The sequence below is a fragment of the Strix aluco genome, chromosome 8 (assembly GCF_031877795.1).
Source record: "Strix aluco isolate bStrAlu1 chromosome 8, bStrAlu1.hap1, whole genome shotgun sequence".
Taxonomy (NCBI): Eukaryota; Metazoa; Chordata; class Aves; order Strigiformes; family Strigidae; genus Strix; species Strix aluco.
This window is the reverse complement of record NC_133938.1, coordinates 13,488,712-13,507,667: the sequence shown is the minus strand read 5'-3', so window position 1 is coordinate 13,507,667 and position 18,956 is coordinate 13,488,712. Positions and strand designations below refer to the sequence as shown.

At 40.3% G+C, this 18,956-nt stretch overlaps 1 protein-coding gene across 2 annotated transcripts in view; it reads right to left on the bottom strand.

The window, feature by feature from the left end:
* ST6GALNAC5 (ST6 N-acetylgalactosaminide alpha-2,6-sialyltransferase 5) overlaps positions 1-18,722 on the bottom strand; it is a 116,512-nt gene extending 97,790 nt beyond the window's left edge. For both annotated transcript variants that reach the window (XM_074832305.1, XM_074832304.1), the window contains exons 1-2: positions 18,470-18,722; positions 17,559-17,792 (exon numbers count right to left, since the gene is read on the bottom strand). In XM_074832305.1, the coding sequence (XP_074688406.1) occupies positions 17,559-17,792; positions 18,470-18,535 (300 nt within the window). In that variant the 5' untranslated portion in view covers positions 18,536-18,722. The remainder of the gene's footprint in view (positions 1-17,558; positions 17,793-18,469) is intronic.
* Between the last annotated feature and the right edge of the window lie 234 nt (positions 18,723-18,956).

The window sequence follows — 18,956 nt, the reverse complement described above, 5'->3', positions numbered from 1 at the left end:
ATACATTTAAAATATTATATAAGAGTGTTCAAGTGAGCAGACATTGTGAAGTGTCCAAGAGTGGCTTCACACAAAGCTTTCCCTTAGCCATTAGTTTAGGCTGCAGCAAGAACTACAGAATTGAACTATTCTGTTTACCATAACAAAGGATAATACCAAAAGGAGAGAATAAATTTAGAGATAGCACAGAGCTGCTCTAACTCTCACCAGGGGCCAAGAGAGATACATTCCAGCTCCGGAAATATTTTGCTGTTTGAATTTCTCTTCCAGTCTCAACTACAGCACTAAACCAGAAGCCAGTTGCAGTGTAGTAATATTTACAAACAGGATTTATATTTAAAATAGTAAATCCCTCAAAAAAGAATACAAAAGTATAAGCCCGCATTCTATTTTTGCATTCATAAAGGGTTTCTGTACCTGTATCTCCAGTTTCAAGTTGCATGACACATCCTTCAATCTCATCAGACAAACAGGTTTTTTGTTTGTTTTCCTAGCCCTTTTAATACATACAAGTGCTCTTCTCCATTTCCTCAGATTTAGAATAACAAATTTAAAAGGCATTCAGGACTCACATTAACATCTAAGCAGCAGCAAAAACTGTCACTTCTATTTTATCCCTCTTAGCTCCCTGATTACAAAGTTCTATTAACTGAAAGACAGCACCAGTTCACAAAGATAATCAAGAAAGGTCAGTGGTTTATGAAAGGAAGTTCTGGCCTTTCAGGGCACCGCTGGGACTTGAGCTCAGTGCTAGCTTTGAGAATGAAAAGACAGAGATTCAGTGTCTCTCAATAGTATAATCCTGGCACCACTCATAAAACCATATAGATTTCCTCAGATCTGAGGATGACCACTGAAACATCAACCCTCAAATGAGAATTCCCTATAAATGGTCATTGCACAGACACTGTCAGAGTAACACGTAACAATAAGGATTGCGGAAGTCTGTACTTTATTAAAACCTAGACCTGTTGATAGGAAAACAAGCGTCACCTTCTACCGCTGTCACCCTTTTAACGCAGAGAATCCTAAAAAATGTTTTAAATAATATAATTATTTCCCCACTCCCATTTCTGTATTAACACTATGGCTCCAATGTCTTCTGCAGCATCCTAAGTTCTCATGCTCCTTTAATAACGAGACCCATATACAAAGATTTTTAGAAACATTCGGTGTAGGAAGTATTTGGGACCTAACAATTATTAGCCCTAGACTGCAGCCTCCCACTCTTTTCCCTAATTTGCATGAATCTGACAAAGAAGGCCCGACCCTGCATGCTACTTGTCCTTTCTGTCTTCAAATTCTATTGATCTATAGATTTCAACACTTCAAAGCAGAACCAGGAAATAGTCTATGCACCAACGTAAGAGAGGTGCTCTATTAGGTCATCAGCAGCTGACGCTTAACATCTTGCAGGCCTGCACCCGCAGCCTCTACTAATAACAATTGATTGGGCTGCAGACCTGGGTACTAATCCTGCTTCCACTGATTTCCAGGGAGAATTCCACAGAGTTTTAGCAGAAGCAAGATCGGGCTCTCTGAATAATGGTATTTCATTCGTAGCATTTCCTGACCTTGTGTGCCTTCTCCTATCTCTGCAAAGCAGCATGTGGGAATGGCCTCAGTCACCCAATGCTATGCTTTTTTTTGTTCTCCCAAGAAATACAAAGAGAAAGAAACTTTCAAGAATGTCTGCCAATATAAGACCTAGGAGATGCACAACAAGAAGTGATGGATTATAATAAAGAAAAAAAAAAAGTTGTTTAAGGCTGCTTTCCCTGACAGAGTCTCAACATCACTTGATGGATTATTTGTCAGGGTCCACCATTTGTGAGTCATGTATCTAGCTTAAGCTACAACACTGTGGCAGGAATATGAGTATTTCAGTGTCTAATCAGAATGGTCTGGTTTGTACACCTTCACTCTGAAAGTTGTGCAGTGCAGCTTTTATTGCAGTTTTATTATCCATGATAACAGGATTCACTACTTGCAGTTCTCCAACTTTCCTCATTTAAATGAGAACAGGATTGTCTTATCTTTATTTTTACCCTTTGAAAGGGAAGAGAAAAATATTTACTCCTAATCCATAGAAAGCAAAGAAGACTGAGGTCACTTAGACTTCAGCTGCGTGATGTTAAGCCTGAAAGACGACCTCCATTTTTTTCTAAAGATGATACTCCATAAATCCTGTATTTCTGTACCCAGTTGCTCATATCTCACTACTGCTATACAGAAAATAACTGAAACTTTTTGTATCTGTATTGTTGTATTTACAATTTCTGTACATGCTCTTTAGACTGCAAATTTTAGGCAAAGAAAACATGGGTTATCTGAACACTAAGCATACAGTGGATGCCCTTACAGTCTATGGAATTTCAGGAGACCTACCATTTTCATCTACTAGATCAAATGCAATCACACCACAAGTGATTCTGCCACAACTCAATGCACAAGGAAACTCTGGATCAGCAGTCATAAAGAGGTTAAGGACTGAGCTGCCAGTCTGAAGACTACTTCTACCTTTGCTCTTAGAGATGATCTTTCCAGGTATATGGTAAGATTTTTCCTGTTCTTCCCAAACTGTTCTTGTTTCACAGGATTGTGATAGACTTCATATTGCAAAACTATCCGTCAGGTACTTTATACAAGCACATTTATATACAAATCATTTTAAATCATCTTATTTGTTGATCTTCTGCAGTCAGGCAAGGATTTTATTTTCTTTACACAAGATTACTTGAATATGCAAAACAAAGTCTGAGATGTGCTATCATGATTCTTCTCCCCATCAATGAAATTCATGTATTTGGTTTTTAAACAGAATATATTTTAGTATGTTATATAGTGGATACCAAATGCACACTATAATACAATATAAAATATATACCAAATATTTTTAAGGCATAATAAATTAATGAACTTTGTATAAGTAGTTGGTGCCAGTATGATGAATACACTGTTTCCCTAAGGACCTGAGGGTGCCTGTTTAACACTGTTCAGTGCCTGCATTTGCATGCCCCGTTAAAGTTTATTAGAGCCCAAAATGACTGTGGAGCCCTGGTGCACATATCAAATACCATGCTTAAAGAGTTAACCTGCCCTAAGTCACCAGAGTTGTTGCAAAATGCATGTGGTTCAACAGGCTATGAAAATCAGGTCACTTATTTTAGTGCCTGTGTACTAACTTAGAGTGAGAGCTCAGTGTCTCAGACATAGTTGATGACACTTTGACAGAACCTGAAAGCCAAAACCAGAAGTGTGGTCTTCAAAAGCCCTGTTCAGCCACTATCTAAATCTGTGCTTAAGACTGCTCTTTCTGTGTGTCTGAATATGATCTGACAGGGGCTCAATCTGGCAGCCTCCCAGGACATCTAACACTGCCACACATTATGAAGTTGGGGGAGTTACACAGTTCGGTAAAACAGATTAGAAAGCTCCTTGGAAAGTTACAAGGTAATGCTATAATCTCCAATTTATGTGCTTCTCAAAATATGTGCTTTAGCAGCTTTTGGAGCAAGAAGTCAAATGCTTTACATGCCGTTTCCATGTACAATCCCCAATTCAAGACCACAAATTGCATTCTCTTTTCTTATCTTTTATCTGGGCTAAACCATCCTCAACCATGATTCTGTCCAAGCAGAAAGGCTGGACTGAAAGTTCACTTAAGCATTTTTCTGTTGGGCAGCTCTTCACAGCAGAAGAGGTACCTCGAATCCATTTCAGGTGCGTAACTTTCCCAATCCACTGTAAATAACTTCAGTGTTATATAGAACGAGATCTGAAATTTCACTTCCAAGCCATGCATGAAAGTCAGGTATCTCAAGTGATTGCTTATGCATCTATCCTGAGGTTGAATCTCCTCAGTTTTCAACACTTCAGCACTTTTCAAACTCCTACCTGAAATTCCTTGTTGGACACTCAAGGTCAAAACTGTGGTTTGAACTTTTTTGTTTCACTATTCCCCTATGTCATAAGGAATTAATACTCCTGTACTTTAAAGCAGGAGTCTCCATTTAATGCTTCTACAGCATTTGGAGATCCTCAGAAACAAGGTGATATGTAACACAAAGCATTATTATTTAATGAGTTGAGGTAAAGAACCTCTTGTTTCAGAAAATGGGAAGGCTATATGTGGGTAAAATACAAAAACAGCCACTTGAAACTGTATTTGAAGAAGAATGCAAAAGAAAATTACTTGTTAAGCATTTCTTTTCCCATTATTTCAAAAAATATAGTCTGATTAGAAAAGTACAATTTAGGCATCTACCACCCTCAAAAGCTTCTCTGTAGTATATTTTACCTACTGCTTCAACATACAACCTGTATCACTTCACTGGATGATTATGTTACCACTTTGAATGAATATTTGCACAAATTGCACTAGTTGGCTATTATCAGATAATTATTAAAAAATTCCTCTTCACAAGTTTTAGCTAGAACAACGTTAATTAAATGGTACAGACACCCACAGTGAAATGTAAACCTTTGCTACCTATAGCACAACAGTGTGGCTCCTTACCACCAGTTTTATACCCTGTTAGGGCTAAAATATTAGCTTCAATCTTTCATAATGAGTTTAACTTTGCCTCCCAGCTTCACCATTCTTTTCATACAGTTCTGTTTCAAGTCTTGCCTTGTCTAAGTATGCTGCAACTGTAGCACATTTCTTCTTTTGTGACTTAATGTTTTAATTTGAAAGGAAAATGTAAGAGTAATTACTGATGTAATAAAACATGAACATACTGTAGACAACTCTACGGAATTTTAATTAGGAAATGTAGGTTCACAAAATTTCCCCTGTCCTCCTTTCAATGAGCTGTCACCCACTGCACATCTTATTTTCACAAATTTAATATTTTGAACACTGTCAACTTTGACTTTATATTTCACAAGCATAAACATAAAGCAAATTATGATGCTGCTAAATAGGAGCCTGAAATGCAATCTTCTTACAGAAATATGTACGCCTAACACAGCTACTCTTTTTATTGATGGCTCTGTGCAAAAATATGAAGGCATAAATACTAGGACAGTTGGTTCGTTTTAATTTTTTTGCACTTAAGACGTGGCCTCAGTCTAAAGAAGGATCTAACCAGACTCTGACAGTTAAAAGATTAACAGTCCTGCCATACCAACAGGCTTGACAAAGGAGCTTAACTTAATCCTTAAGGCAGTATAAGATGTCTTATGTGTATTACTGCATAGGAGCACAACTTTAATAAACACAGCGTAATGTAATTTTCAGTAGTTTTACTGATGTAAAGAACGGGATAGGAAAAAAAATAGATTGACAGATCTATTTGTTTTCCAAGGAAAACAAAAAGGAACTAGAAAACTTAGCTTTTTTTTTAAAGATTACTTTTATTTTGAATTTCAAAGTCTCAGTGCTTTGCACAGACTGATACACAAAAAAGCAATTCCAATAAAAAAAAAAAAAAAGACAAGCAGATGCAACCTCATCATCTACAATCAAGAGGCAATGGGACTACAATTTCAGCTCAACTGGCTCACACGCTGCTCTGTTATAGCTGGTTTTAATACTGATCTCAGTCACAAGGTTTTCATGCACTTCCCGTGAGCAATGCACTCAATTTTAAAAAGTCTTGAGAACTTAAATTGGTCCTTGAACTTAGTATGACATGGCTGAAATCACCTCTTGCACCTTCGAGTGGAATTAATCTTTTTTTATTTGCATAGACCATGAAAATTAACCATCATACCTGAAAGTTCAAATGTTAGGACACTAATTGTCATGTTAAAACGATTTTTTTCACATTATGCACTACAAATAGGATATGTCACCTTCATAACACACTGAAAAATATCCCTAGGAAGTGGCATAATTATAAAAAATCATTTCTGAGAAACTTTAATAAAGCTGATGCATCTTATCATCAATCAGTTTATTCTATATGTGTCTGAGAGCACTGATAATGGCTCTGTCTGGTTTTAGCATAAACTCTTAAGGTGCTCCTAATGCAGCTGTTTCACTGTATTTCATATCAATATGAAACCTCAAAGACAGGTTTTCAGGTTCTTGTCTCAAATCTAGATTTGATCTGAAGATACGTGCTATTACAGATTACATGTATATGTATGTATAGGATATGTTGTTATTCCATCTTAACAGCAGTGAAAGCTCTGGGGGGAAGACAGAGCCAGCTGCACCTCCTGCTGAAGCTCAGGATGCTGCACATCCAATGTCTTTCATGAGAGCAGAAACATGATCCCCACACACTTACAGGTGGTAACAAGCTGTGAGAAGTTTCAAATCAGCACAGCTGGGAGTGAAAGGTGATTCTAAAGCCTCATTTCACTTTCCAGGCCAAAATGTCCACAGACATAATTAAAGATACCCTGAAAGCTGTTGTGTATTACACAAATTGCTGCAGATCAAAAGGGATCACTGTGCTGGAAGAAGTCAGACACATTAATACCAGAGATACCCTCCTGGCCCTGATATCCCTCCTCCACATCTACCAGCTGCACAAAGTACCTCATTTAACCATCAAGTGATACAGCAACACTACTCCAGAGAAAGAATATTCAGCATATCTATAACTAGGTTCATTGCTTCTTTGCGTTACTACTGAGACATAAAGCAGATACAACAAAAGTGAAGAATCTAGCTCTAGTTTTGATTCCACTTGTTAAAAAAACAAGAGCTTTTGGCTATTCATAAAAATTAAAAGATAAATCAAAATTAGATCTATTAATATGAGAATTGCATACGGAAAGAGTAACATTAAGGCTCAGCAGTCTTACGTAAGTTATTAAATATCCTATCAGCAAAAATTCCTCATTGACTGAAATTAAGATACACTCATCAACATTTCCGAAGAAATATACATGGTAAGAATACCAGAATACACAAATATTACAAATCAAATAACCTATGTACATAGAAATAGCCATGTCAGAAGCAAAACCAACTCAGCTTCATTCACAAACATGATTTTCTAAAGCAAAGCAATTAAAATATTTTCTTTGATAAATATGTGCCCAGTGAAAACAGCAGATTTTGTCATAAATGGCAACTTAGATGACTAAATCATGATCTGTGAGCTTAATTTAGGGTCTCATTTCAAAATTTGAAAACCTGATCCACAACATCATCTATCATAATAGGCTGCTGTACAAAAGAGAAATGCTGAAAAATAGTCTTTTCTGTTAAGTGCACTAAACATGTGGCAATCTAATGACCAAAATTTAAGTACCAAGAGTACCGTGAGGTATGTAAGTCTTCCAACTGAACACTGAGAAGTACACAATTGTACAATAAATCTGTAGGTTGTAGTTATATTCTCCAATCGCATTAGGTAGGAAATTCTTGGTGGTGTGGCAGAGGACTGAAAATGCTCCTCTGGAGCAGGGTTAGGAAACCATTAGGATATGGACTAGCAGGGTTTTGCAAGGAGATGCAAGCAAATACTGACCATGCTCTGCACAACCAACCACAATCAAGCTCTGCCCACACATCGAGATTGTAGGACACAGAGAAGCTCTATGGTGTAAGCTACATAACACTAAACATGCTGCTGAGCCCAAGATAATAAACCCTGCCTCTCAGTCAAGCTTGTTAGTTCTGGCTTAGCAACATGCTAACTGCAGTTACTCAGCTGCCAGAGCAGAGCCAGTGCAACTCCAACCAGCTCAAAAGGAGGGCAGAGCATGCTCTCGTCTGCTGGCAAAATCCCATATAGACATATGCTTAGACATCATGTCAGCTGGCACTCGGCAAGAAGGGGAAACCCTTACTGAAGTGCTGGTTATTATGTATAGTCCCATTCATGTCCGAGGTAGTTCTCATGCATAATGTGAGCAATATTATAACAAACTGTCTCAGTCTTCGTAAGGCTCATGAATCACTATTAAAAACAGAAGGAAATCTGGAGCAGTGTTACAAGGAGAATATATAAGTAGATGAACAAATGAAAATAGCAGTGACTTTGTCACAGGTTTGTAGTTTGTAAAATGTATTTTGGATAGTCATCAATAATATCAATAATGACCATTTTATGGAATGTAAGCATTAAGAAAGAAATTATCTAAATAAAACACAAAGTGTTTTGTTATGTTTTGTTTTTAAAAAAAGAGGAGTTCACCTACAGTTATCCAGGCACAGGCAGATGAGCTGAGGAAGGACAGGCAGTATTAACTCTGCATCACTCTGGCAGCTGCAGTCAGACCACTGGTTGTATTTTGAGGTTTTATGTTCTTATTTTAGAGTCAACCAATATGCTGAGATGTGTAAAACTAACCTTTTTACAGTAGCATTAGGAATAAAATGGACAGCAACAAAATTTAGGAGCACATTTGACATTATTCTAATCTCCAGGGATAAAATTCAGCCAAGTGTCTGAAGGACTGACCCAAAGATGGCACACTGAAAGCTAGAGCGGAGCAGGGAAGGGACATCACAGGTTGTACAACAGCACATACTCCCCGTGAGCCTCCACACTCTGCATAAAGACTGAGGATAAGGTTGGCAGAGCACTGCTTCCATGCATTTGGCCAAAAGCTTTCTCATAAGGGCCACGGACAAGTCTTGGAAATCATGTTTTCTAAACATACCTTTGCTGTGGCCAAATGTTCAGTCTCTGCAAATACAAGGTGTATATAGTTTGGATGGCTGAAGTTAAAGAACAGCTAGCATTTCAAATGCAGTTTCAGTCCTTCAGAATTGTCCAGAAATGTTTTGGGCATGTCTGTATCACCGTTCCCCAGGCACCCTGTGTGGCTTCAGCCTATCCCGACCCTGACTGCCACAGAAAGCACAGTGCAGAGCCAGCCCAGCTCCAGAAGAAATGCACCTGCCCAAGATCAGGATTTACTTGCTCAGATACAGTGTGACTATTCTGCTTTCAAATTCAAGCTAACAAGCCTGTCTTGAACTACACTTACATAGACTTACTGACCCAGCCTCCACTAGCTTTGGGATCTCTGAATCACACTTTATTAGTCCGTAACCACGTGGTACCTTCCTGTCAGTTGCCTCAATTATGTGCTTCCTCAGATGCTTATGTTTCGTACAAGTCACAAGGGTGAATTTCACTGAAACAGAATAGAAATGTCTATCCACAGAGAATGAAATGCAGGCGAGAAAGTTTAGAAGGTAATGAGCCTGAATGTAACTCACGTCACTATCTAGAAAACACAGTCTAGTGTGTCAAACTGGGAGAAAAGGTTTTAACATCATGCAGGCAAACTGGTAAGTAGCATATACTCAGTGATGAATGCAGTCTCTAGAAGCCTATTTCTCAGCAAACCACTTCTTAAGCGTAACAATAGTCCTTTAGCTTTCCTGTGCACAAAGCCTGATACAGATACACATTTGCACAAACTTGCACTGCTGAATTTTTCTTTTCCTTAGAGATAACTTTTAGACTGATGCTCTGCTGAATGTTATTACATCTACTTTTATGACCTGCTATAGCTGAGGGCAAGATATATTCTAATTTAATACTGTCCAACAGTACAAAATTTACAGAATATTTTGTTTCAGCAATATTAACATCATGTCAATACCTGAGGATGCTAATAACACACTAAAATCAAAATATAATATTTGCTAAACAAAAATGTATATTCCAAATATATTGACTGTTTACTGAGAAATATTTGCCTCCTCCTTTCCACGTTATTTCTTACTAAGCTGTGCATTCTGTAATGGAAATTTTTCTACAGCTGCAATAAATTTTTAATGTGTTGTATTCGATGATGAAGAACACATTTATACATTCTTGTTCTATGTTACTTAGAACAGTCCAGATTATTAAATCTGAATTAAGAAAACCTGATCTATGCTGCCTGTATACCATATGAACCCATTACTGTTCCCTTTTCCTGGACAACAAATATTTTGCACTAGTTCACTGTCATTGTGAAAAAATACTCTAGTAATCTATTAAGTATAGTCATTTGCCCCTCCGTACTTTAAAACAGCCCAATCTTATTCTGAAGTTTTCTTACAAGGTTCCAGTAAGAAACTAGTATTTATTATTGCACTTAATATACACATTGTGCTTCTCTTACATTGTATGTCTCTCTGAATACAGTCCAGGCACTAACAGTATTACCAGATTTGCCTAAACTCAGTTCAGATGTGGTATATTCTCCATACGGATGTGTACATGTCTCAGCACCCAATTCTGTCTTTCATATAACACCATCAAGGAGCACCTCAGAGCTCCACTTCTTCATTTGTATTTTGCACTTCTGTTGCAAACAGACTCTCTGAAGGTAGAAGGTTTCAGCTTTGACTTGTCCCCTCACCTCCTATGTGGCTTATTCTTAACCATATTTGGATATTTTCAGAATAACAATGGAAAACAATTAATAGCAGTTTCTGAACTGAAAATATTTGCTTTTCCAGCTGATAGCAAACTTCAGTAATTAACCTGGTCTTAAAACTTTAAGCTTTAACTATTAGAGCAAAAGAGTGATGACTAATGGAGATTGCTTAGGGATGAGGTGAAGCATCATGATGTTTCACCTCACCTTCAAAGCAGCTTTTGTGCTGTCACATCTGCTTGTATCAGCACCAAACGACTGCTGATTTGATCATAATTGCCCTAATTAGAAGTCCAATTAATACACTGAGTTCTTATCAATGCCACCTCAGCATCAATGATGTGCATACGGAGCGTTACTGAGCAATACAGGTTAAACTAATAAGGAAGGTCACCAGAAAAAGGAAAGTACCTGCAGTCTATTGTTCGGAGGATATCACATAGTTAGGATGACACTCAATATCCACTTATGCCCCAGGACAAGCAGAAAGGGAGAACTTAAGGAACTCTATTGAGAGATATCCATCAGCTGTGAACAAAAATTACATTTCCTGTCATTGAAAATCTCATTTAGTTCAGACTTGCTTCCACTAAGGATTAAAGCCCTTCAGAAGAACACTTTGTCTTCACAGGAAGATGAAAATAGCTTAAAATGCTCACAGTGAAAGACTGTGCGAAAAAAGTGCACAATATGGTAACTTTAAATGGTTATCAAATATAACACACTTCAGTACATACTAGAAATATAACTGTGGTCACTGAAACTAATGATGAAAATGAAAAGAAAAAAGTAGTAAAGGGTTTTGCACGAGGGACAGGCAAATCTCACTAACAAAGTGTCACCAATTCCCTGCCTCGAAGTATTTTGCATATCCATCGAATGAAGAATTTTGCATGTTCACAAAAGAAGACAGGAAAGCAGAAAAGGGAAACAGCACCCACTTATTACAATATGATGCACAGGATATTCATAAAACAGGAAAGAGCATATTTACTCATTCTTCACTTTTCACAATTCAGGATAAAGGCTATAATCCAGAATCAATCAAAAACCAGAAGCGCAAAATAAAATAATCTTCTTGCTTCTGCAATTTTTCTTCTACGAAGAAAAAAAAAAAGGAAAAAAAGAACTTTGTCTTAGTCAGTTGTAAAAACAAGGTAACATATTATGGCCAATTTCATGGTATCAGATATTGCTGAGAGATGTGACTTTTTCAAATAGTGAGAAAATTAAAACACAATTCTGCATTAACTGTCTTGACCTGACCATCTACCCACTATTTATGTTTGTACTGAAATCAATCATCAAGATTTTGTGATACAGTTTCTGAAATTACCTTTCTGCTTCAGTTTCTAAGAAAGAATAAAGCTGTATCACAAAATGTCACAAATTGCAAGGGGCAAGATCTCCACCTGGTATAATGACAATGATTTACTCTCCTTTATCTTCTCGATAACCAGGAAATTATCAGAACACAGCTATGTGGTTGGGTAGGTTTTTATGCATCACGTACATGAATGAATGTAATAATACCATGTATTAGATGCATGCCAAACATCCTTCAATTTTCGGGGACATCTGAATATTTAATAGCACCTGTACTCCTTTCAGACAATTCTTTTAAGTAACAGGTCCTGACCTCTGCTCGGAGTCACTATCTCTACTAGTAAGATTTCATCTTTAATGGCACTTATTTTAGAAAGAATTAGGCAATACTGACAACCGTAAAATATTACTTGTTTTTATTATCCCAATAGCTAACATTTGTGTCCTCTCTCAAGCAGACCCTGAAGTCAGAATTCTATAAAAATTTGTCCAACTACAGAATATGGGCTTTTTCATAAAATAAATGCATAAGCTGCACAGCTAACTGATACCTATATGTAAACATCTGAAAATATTTCAAGATACTCTAAGTTGAAACAGTGCCAGGCTAGGACTACTGGTTCTTTGCAGAGGTGCCAAGCAACCTGGAAAACAGGAAAATGTACCATCATTTCCTGTCATTGTTGTGTGCTCTGTATTGCACACTAGGTATTGTCATCTAGTGCACACAGAAGCTGCTAAAAATCTTAGACAAGGGTCATCAAAATGAATGAATCCAGTATTACGATTTGTTAGACTGAAAAAGCACACTACTGCAGTTGCTCAAAAGCAAGAAAATATAAAGCACAAGATAGTCATTATTCAATTGTTGGGTAAATCTAGTAAAACAATAGTCTCTGCTCTGTGAGTGTGGATATTCAACTACATTCTCTGATTGTCATGGTCCTAATTTTTTTTTTTTTTTTACTCTGTCAACTGTAGGTTTTAATAAACCTACAGTTTATCAGCATAAAAGGTAACTACAGTACCTCAAAATTTTAAAAAAGCCAACAAAACACTGAACAAGGGGCTTTTTGGACTCCTATCTTGCCTAGATCTCTGACAGATGGAAGTGTCCCCCAACAAGGTTATTCTAGAATAAAGTCTCCCCCTTGTGGATCTCTCACATAATAAAAGCTCCATCCAATAATTGCATAATAAAGTCTGTGCTCCTTCCTTTGCAGCTAAGAATATCAGAGGCAAATAAGAACATGTAACAAAATCATGGTACATGGTTTACTTCAACTCAGTGGGCTCAATCCCACCTCAGGCAAGACAAGCTGTTTTGTTGTAAAATACCTTATGATTCCGTGATAAACTCATCTGAAAGACACAGACACCCGCAGAATAATTTCTTCTCACCTCCACATAAATTAGTTATGAAGGTTGGCTTAGTGACCTCCTACAAACTATTCAGCCCAGAACCATCAATGGTTTAACTAGGTAAAAATTCAAATTCCAACTATTTTCTATCCAATATTATTAAAAAGAATATAAAAAATAGCAAGATTTCCACCCACCCCCATTTTAAGTGCACAAAGTTTACTATTCTAGAGAAAGTAATTTCATCCCAGAACAATTTATTGTGTCTCAGAGATTAAGGAGCTATGGCACTATTTGCGGAATGACTCTTCCTCAAACACTCCATTAACTACACTATTCTCTGCATTAATTTAAAAGGATCACAAAGATTTCTTTGCATATGATAATTTATATTATCATAAATTAAGAAATCATTGTGATCACTTAAATTATCATGTTGATCTCAACGCTCTCTTAAGGTATTTAAACATGATTCTAATGAATCATACATTTTGTCTGCAAGACTGATTTTGATACGGGGTTTTTTATTTTCTAAGAAACAAAATCCTTGATGGCTTGAAATATTATTCAATTACATACATGACAAACTCATATTTTATTTGCAGTATCAACTGTTGAGTCAATACTGGGTAAAAAGCTTTCTAACTATCCAGAGACATGTTTTCACATTCATTTCAGAACAGTAATATAATGGTTAAATATTTATTCCTTGCAAGTTCTGGAATTGCACTAGGTTTCCTACTGTCATTAACAGTCTCTTATTTGTATGCAGTAATTGCTTTAAAAATATTAGCATTGTAATTTCTTGCTAGCACTGTGATAAATCAACAGAAAGTCTTATCCCCATGCCTCCCCATGGAAGAGCATAATTCTGCTTCCCTCGATGCCAGTGACAAAACCTCAGGATTATACTCAAAGAATTCATGAAAGATGTTAGTTTGACAGTCTGAAACTCTTGTCCTTTCTAACTGCAGAACAGATGTAATAGCTAAGCAGTGCTACGCTCTGCCAATGTGCCTCTGTAAGAAACAACAGCTCCTCGAAGTAGAAGGGTAGCTGCTACTTCTCCACTCCGTTTCAGTCCTTGACCTCTCAACAGCAACTATCAGAAAACCATGTTTTCTGTTATAAATGTGAGAGTCTTTAGAATATAAACATCTGGCTATTGGGAACAAAAAAAGATACCATTCATTCATTTCAAACATCCATCAACAATGACTGTCAACTGCTGTTGCTCTGGGACATGCAGAGGCAAAATGCCAAGAACCAATCTCTGAATCCACTGTATTTCTGAATTTTCTTGTTTTAAGAGTTCAGCTCATCAAAAACAAAGTTTGCACTGCTAAACTGCAAAAGGCTGCTAAAGCTAAGAACATGGGTTCTGATCTCTGCTGCTTGATGCAGGGAAAAATGGGCTTACAGAAACCAGGAAGGCAAAGCACTAAGAAACAAAACATCACAAATCTGACCAAGTGACAACAGACTCCTGCAAAAAGACTCTTCAACTCCATAAAAAGCATATTATGTATTTTAGCTGTATTCTCAGAGACTGCCTGCTTATCTTGACAGGATGGATGAGGAACTACAATTCTTACTGAATATAAAAGAAGGAAAATAATTGGTAATTACAATATTGCAAGCCATATTTCAAAATCATTGGTACTTTACTAAGTACCTTGATTTTCTGGCAAATAGTCTCCATACATGATCACCCAGCACTATTAAATGAGGTGTATTGCTACTAGTCACAGACATTTGTAATACATATTTCACAATGTGGACAATTGTTAAATTTTATCCCTGAAGAGAAATGTCTATACTGCTATATAACATACCTTCTGTACGTGTCAATACTCATTGTAATTATGGATTAATAATAACTTCAGTACTTATCATATAGCTTCTACATATATGTGAGTATTTACTCTCATTAAATGCATTAGAATGGGTACACCACCACAAAGATGAAACTAGGTTTTGCCATTAAAGCAAACTATGGGATCCAGAAACAAAGTCTTTATAAAGTTAAGAATATGTTTCAGCTCCTAGATCTGAATGATCTAGACATTTAGACTACTACTAACTGTCATTCATGCATGAACACATACCAAGGATGAATTTCGTATAACGGTCATTCAGCTTGAGGTCATTCAACCTGACAAATAATCCCAAGATTCTACATGGGAAATTAAGGAAACTGTACTGTGAAAAGTCTACTACCCATGGTCATTTCACACTGTCACCTCTGTGCCACCAAAACAACATGTACCATTGGTGAAAGTCATTCCTCCCCTACCTTTGCAAGCCTGTTGTCCTCATACAACAGGTACTTTTCATCTCCTTCCAGGCCTCCCTGTCTCTTCGAATATCATGTCCTTCTCACAGCTACAGAATTTTATCTTGCTCTCTTCTTGCAGCTCTCCTAATATTCCGTAAACCTCCCCGATTCCTTCATTTTCTCCTCCTTTGGGCTGGACTTTCATGCTGCTTGCTATTCAAGCTGTCTCCTCTGCAGTCTCCAGTGTCCCACCCAAAAACCATGTTCTCTAAAAATTTTTCACAGTTTCTCAGTTCTTGCAACCTCTCTCCCTACACTCATCATCACCAATCCCGCACCCTTCTTTTTCCAAACCATTAATTCCTGTGATCTTTTACATTCTCCTTGTTTTATTCTGCAGGAAACCTATGTATTCTGGGATTGTAAATCCATGTTAAATATATGGGTCTGTTAAATTACTAATACAAATACACTACCAAGAGTTAAAGCTCTTCTCTCCCCCATCACCTTCTTATGGTAATACAGTGTCCTCACTGCTCTGTATACCACAGTGGCACAGCTCTCTTCATGATCTCATGTGCATTAAAATAAGACAAAGCAAGCTGGGAACACAGCAGGGACTGCACAATCTTCTTATGGACCCACACAAGTTATGTGAAAAAGTTATTAAACCTTCAGCAGATTATTACTGTGAGGCATGAGCTATGTGAAATGAAATTCAGAAATGAAGTATCTGTGGGTTTTGGGCCATATTACAATATATTAAAAAAGCCAGAGGATCATTTTTTTCCAAAACACAGGGAAACATTAAAATTACTCTGGAAAATAATAAACACTGAATAGTGATTTTAAGTACGTTCTATTAATGAGGGGTCGTTGAGAGTCAGGAGAAACCAATGTAAGGGGTTACCAGTGTCAGAGGGCTACTCACATATACACCCTAAAAAAACCACAGATGCTTTTTCAATTATTACTGCTTACCAAAATCATGTGCATATATATCTACACCTCATCACTACAGTCATGTTCAAGAAGAACAAAAGAATTACAAGAGAACACTTCACACAGCAGGAAGCCCCATGGCCAAACTTGCTTTTTCTATACAGACATTACATTTGAGAATTTCCAGAAGAACCATGTAAGAAAGCAAATAAAGCCTACAAGGGACCATCATGAGCTATTTTTCTGCGTTAAGAGCCCTACAGATAACTCTTGCATAGAAAGTGAAGCCAGAAGGAACAATAAAAACCTCCGTATATCAAAGTCACTAGTCTTCACACACAATACCTCTAAACTGAGCCCAGTAACTTGTTTGGTAACATATCTTTCAGAAAGATGTCAGTCTGGATGTGAAAATATGAGAAAGTTGAGAACCCTCACTTCCCTTGCTTATTTTTACAGTAAATTTTAACTGCAAGAAGTATTAAAAATACTAAACATTATCTGGGGTTTTGGCAGAGGGTCCTTGGAGTTTCCAGGTAAATACAACAAACTGAACACTGCACAAGAAGAATCTGCTTCTGAGAAAATTACTGAAGCTCAAGTATCTCTTCAGCATGGATGTGCCATCTTGCTCAGTTTATGTCATTACATCTGTCCTGTGAGCTATCAAAGCTTCGTCTGCCTATCTGTGGTAAACCGGTATTACAGTCTGACAATCCAGCCTGGTAATTCCTGTGTCAAGGGGAGGGACATCATTTTATTCACCATTAAAGAGGTGTCCCCAATTTCTAGAATGGAGACTATGGTTGACAACTTCTGCTTCCCAGGAGGAGGATGAAAAGGTCATTTGTGCAGGAGATACAGTTCTCTTCAGTTTCTCAAGATGAAATGAGCTAAGAATAAACACCTACCTATTGACTTTTCCTTCCAGTAACTAAACTTCGGTCTTTAACCCTTCCTAATATCATCATAAACACACATTTGTGCTGTGCCTCTAGCATCCAACACCAGAAACAAAACACTTCAGCCCCCCATCTTCTACTGGGCAAGGGAAGAGATAACTGACACTCCACAAAGGCCTAACTGCAGGCTGGACACCGGGTCCTGACCCCGTTAATCCACAGAGGCACTGGGGTCCAGGTGGCACAGCCCCTCGAGGGCTGCCGAAGCCAGCCCCGACAGCGAGGCAGCCAGGGTCCCGCCGGGGCGGGGGGTGTGCGGCCATCTCGGCGCGGGCAGGAGGAGCTCTGCAGGTTACGGTGGTGTCGGGTGCCCCCTTGGGGGGACAGGGCACCGCGGGGGTCCCGGCTACCCCAAGGGCCGGGTGCGAGGGGCGGCCCCGCGGCCGGAGGCTCACCTTGTGCTCCAGGACGCTGATGTAGCCCTCCAGGAGGCCGGCCCCGATGGGGAGCGCTGGGTGGTGCTGGCCGCGTCCCGGCGGGGGGCTGGGCACCGCCGCCACCTGCTGCTGCTGCTGCTGCTGCCGCCGCCGCGGCTCCGGGTGGCCCCCGCCGCCGCCGATGCCGCCGTACATGAGCAACAAGCTGGTGCACATGGTGGTGAGCGCCAAGCAGACGGCCAGCCCGTGGCGCTGCAGGGGGCAGAGAGAGGCGGCTCAGCGCCGCGGGGCAGCGGGCTCCCCCCGCCGCCGGGCCCTGCGGGGCGCACCGCTCCCCCCCCCGCCGCACTCGCGGCGCCCGCAAGTTTCACGCCGCCAGAGGCCCGGCAAAAGTGCGAGGAGAGAACAGGGGAACCCCCTCCTCCCTCCTCCTCCTCCTGCCCCCTCGCCGGCCCGCTTTCCTGCTTCTCTCCCTCTTCCAGCCCTTCCTTGCCCCTTCTCCCCTCTGTGTGCCCGGCTCCCCCGCGCCTCTCGTTCCCACGCAGCTGTCCCCCTTTGGGCATCTCATTCGTGCATTTTAACGAGTGTTGGGGACTGTAAGGCTCCCCCCGCACCCGCGCGGCTACCTCCAGCCTCGTCCTTTAAGCAGATCGGTTTTCTATACGCTCCTTAAAACGCGCACACACACACACACACCCCGCACACCCCCCACCAAACCACGAGCAACACGAATAAAAGAAAGCAGGCGGAAAGTTCTTGGCCGCCGCCGCCGCGGTTTTGCTCGCCTTCGCGCGATCCCCACGAGCCGCGGGGCTGCAGCCCGGGGAAGGCTGGAGCGGGTGGAGGGTGCCCGGGGCAGCCCCGCGCCGCGCCGCTCCGCTCCTCCCCGCCGCCGGAGCCGGGATGAGCAGTGCCGGCAATGCACTTACCATCAGGGTCTTCATTTTGGACGCCTCCCGGCCGCCAGTCCTCCCGCTCCCCGCTAGGCTCGGCATGGCGGGGAAGCCGCAGACATGGCTCGGCCAGGGAAGCGCCGCCGTGGCGGGGATTAGGGGGGAATTACACCCGGCCGGACCCTCGGAGCCTGCCAGAGCCGGGTCCTCGGCTGCCCCGCCTGCCTCCGCCTCCGCCTCCGCCTCCTCCCGCCGGCGCAGCGGCGGCTCCAGGGCAGGTGGAAGTTAACTTCTGCCTCCCCCTCGGTCGCGCTGCTCCGCCGGCGAGTCCGCGCCTCGGCGGCGCGGGGGGGCGGCGGGCGGGCAGCGGGCGGACGCGCCTCTCCGGCCCGCGGTGGGCGCCGGCCGAGCGGGCAGGGGCTGCCTCCCTCGGCCCAGGCTTCTGTCCTGCTTGTGGCACCGGGGCGCGACCCTCACGTTACATTATCTGTATTTTTCCCCAGCGGAAAATTCCTCATTCTCC